Source organism: Atta cephalotes (assembly GCF_000143395.1).
Source record: "Atta cephalotes unplaced genomic scaffold scaffold01901, whole genome shotgun sequence".
NCBI classification, from domain to species: domain Eukaryota; kingdom Metazoa; phylum Arthropoda; class Insecta; order Hymenoptera; family Formicidae; genus Atta; species Atta cephalotes.
In genome coordinates this window covers 1-2,536 of record NW_012131965.1, presented here as the reverse complement: position 1 = coordinate 2,536, position 2,536 = coordinate 1, and the positions used below count along the sequence as shown (strand labels likewise).

The 2,536-nt window shown below is 27.4% G+C and overlaps 1 protein-coding gene across 1 annotated transcript; it reads left to right on the top strand.

Annotated features, from left to right (window-relative positions):
• Positions 1 to 549: 549 nt before the first annotated feature.
• On the top strand, positions 550 to 2,529 carry LOC105625482 (nose resistant to fluoxetine protein 6-like; the record flags this gene model as incomplete). The annotated part of the gene is made up of 3 exons (XM_012206809.1): positions 550 to 724; positions 2,257 to 2,399; positions 2,467 to 2,529. Coding segments are annotated over 3 exons (381 nt in total), but the record flags the coding sequence as incomplete, so codon positions are not given.
• Positions 2,530 to 2,536: the final 7 nt, after the last annotated feature.

Genomic DNA, 2,536 nt, shown 5'->3' with positions numbered 1-2,536 from the left:
ATAATATATATATATATATATATATATATATATATATATATATCTAACCTGAAATTGTATCCATTAAGTAATTTTTAGAATTATAAAATTTGTATGAAAGTTACAATATTGCCATCACAAACATTATTTACAGTGACTAACTGATGGTTAAAACTTTTCAAATATTGTTCAGCGCGATAAAATTTGCCAAAATCAAAACTTTTTAAGATTGTTCGTTTTACATTCATTTTTACACTAAAAATGAAACTAGGATGAACAACCGTTACAGGATATACTTTTTCCCCACTCTGTATATGTATACTGAATAATCATTATAAGTTAAGACAGTGAGTTTTCCCACATTACAATTCAATATAGCTGAAAACCACAAGTACAAGTACATAATACAGAAAATATTATATAAATATATAAAAGAATTATTTAATCTACATCTAAATTAATCTCAATATCTTGGAAATAAATCGCTGAAATCGCAGAAAATTGTTGAAATCTATATCAGTTGACTTGTTTTAATATTTCAATATTTTAAACAAAATGTATAAATTTCAGAATATTGTAATTTTATGTTGGACTCTTGCTGCTGCTTGCAACATTTTGGTGTTATTTGGTCTTTATAAACGACAAATATCCGTTCTGTCTACTGCTATCTACGTTGCATTAAGTAGAACAGTTTGGGCCATAGGCATAGCATGGATTGTAATAGTGTGTTGTACTGAGCATGGAGGTTAGTCGATTTAATAATAATATTAAATAGATAAAAAATAATCAAAATATTCTGACTTAAGAATTTAAAAAAATAAGGATTGCCAGAAAAGAAAGGCTACAAGGCAAAACTCGTTGTTGAGTACTAATGATTAATTACATCTATATTTAATAATTTATTAGTTGATATAAATATTAAATCATACTAACATATTAACCTCTTCATCAAATCTTTAATGTAAAACATATTAATTAAACTAATTGGAAGCAACAATAAAAATAAATATAAAAGAGTTGCAATTGGAGACGTTACGACCACCTTTGACGTACTACGCTGCAATTTGCTTTTACTTCCTATCATAAAGATATCTAAATCCACCGCCAATGACAATTAACCAAAAACTTAAAAAAAAAGGAATTTCCATCAATTTATATAACACAGGGATATGAATACAATAAATTTCATATTTTCTTTTGTAATATTTTGACACTTACTTACGACATAGTAGATTATACTATTATACTATTACATTTTCTGGCTTGGTTTTTCAAAATATTCTGATTACGTCATCAAGTATGTTTACGTTAACTTTCATTGTTACATAATCAAGACTGATTATGTAATCAAAAACTGTTTGCCAATTTTTTTTCAATTGATATCATAACTAAATCGCATGACCTCGTCTGCGTCATTGTATTTCTAAAATAATATTTTATTATTTTTAATTTTGAAAAAAATACCTCTGCAGTTGCCACAGATTTAGCGCAATTAATAAGATCGGTAACGCTATTACTAAATTTGAAAAGATTTTCAGAAAATCACTTTTAGCTCATTCATTTAAAATATCAAGTAGAGTAGAGTTTTATATTTATTGGTGTAGCGCTTAAAATTTTGCGCCCCTCCAAATTTTACGCCCTATTCTGAAGCGTCTCCAACTCAGTGCCTTATCACGCTTCCGATCGCAATATAAATCGGTTATATATATTAGATAATTTATTAAATGTATATGCTGTCATTAATATTAAAAATGTTTGTAAATTCGTGTTTTCTTTCGATGGAAGAATTAAGAAAATATTGAACGAGATAGCATTAAAACTTGACGTTATATAGGTAGCATAAATTGTAAATGGTAATAGAACTTTTTCCACTGCAATCATTTTTATAATAACATCTAACAAATTCATTATCATATGAATTTGTCTCAGAAAATCGATGCCGATTTTTGTTGTAATCTTAATGTACAGTCTACAAGTTTCTCTGTCCATGTAATTTGCAGTAGGTTCACAATTTTCCTTAGTGGTACATTTCTTTTTAAATGTCTGATAAATTAGTTATCTCGTAACGCGAAGCAATGATGCATTATGTTTGAGATAACTAATTTATCAGACGACAATTTATATTCCAAGATCTCGGAGTAATTTTTAGCGTCGATAAATACAAGGTTTAATAAGCATTTTTGTAATAGACAATTATATATACGTATAATAAATCATAACAATGGAATGTTATAATTTAGAAAAAAAAATTTATTCTTATCAAATGCTTTATTACAGACATTGTTAAGAAGCTCTTAGCATACAAAATCTGGATTCCTCTTAGTAGACTCACATACTGCGCTTATCTTGTAAATCCTTTTATTATACATTCGATTAGTTTGCATAGTGAAACACCTGTTCATTTTGAATGGTTGTCCACAGTAAGTACACGAACAATCAAAACTCTAACCTCAACAAATTAAATACATTTACTGTTACAATTTTTAGAGCGCTACAATCATAGGATATTTGGTGATTAGTTATTTCTGTGCATATATATTGTCTTTAATGGCAGAGG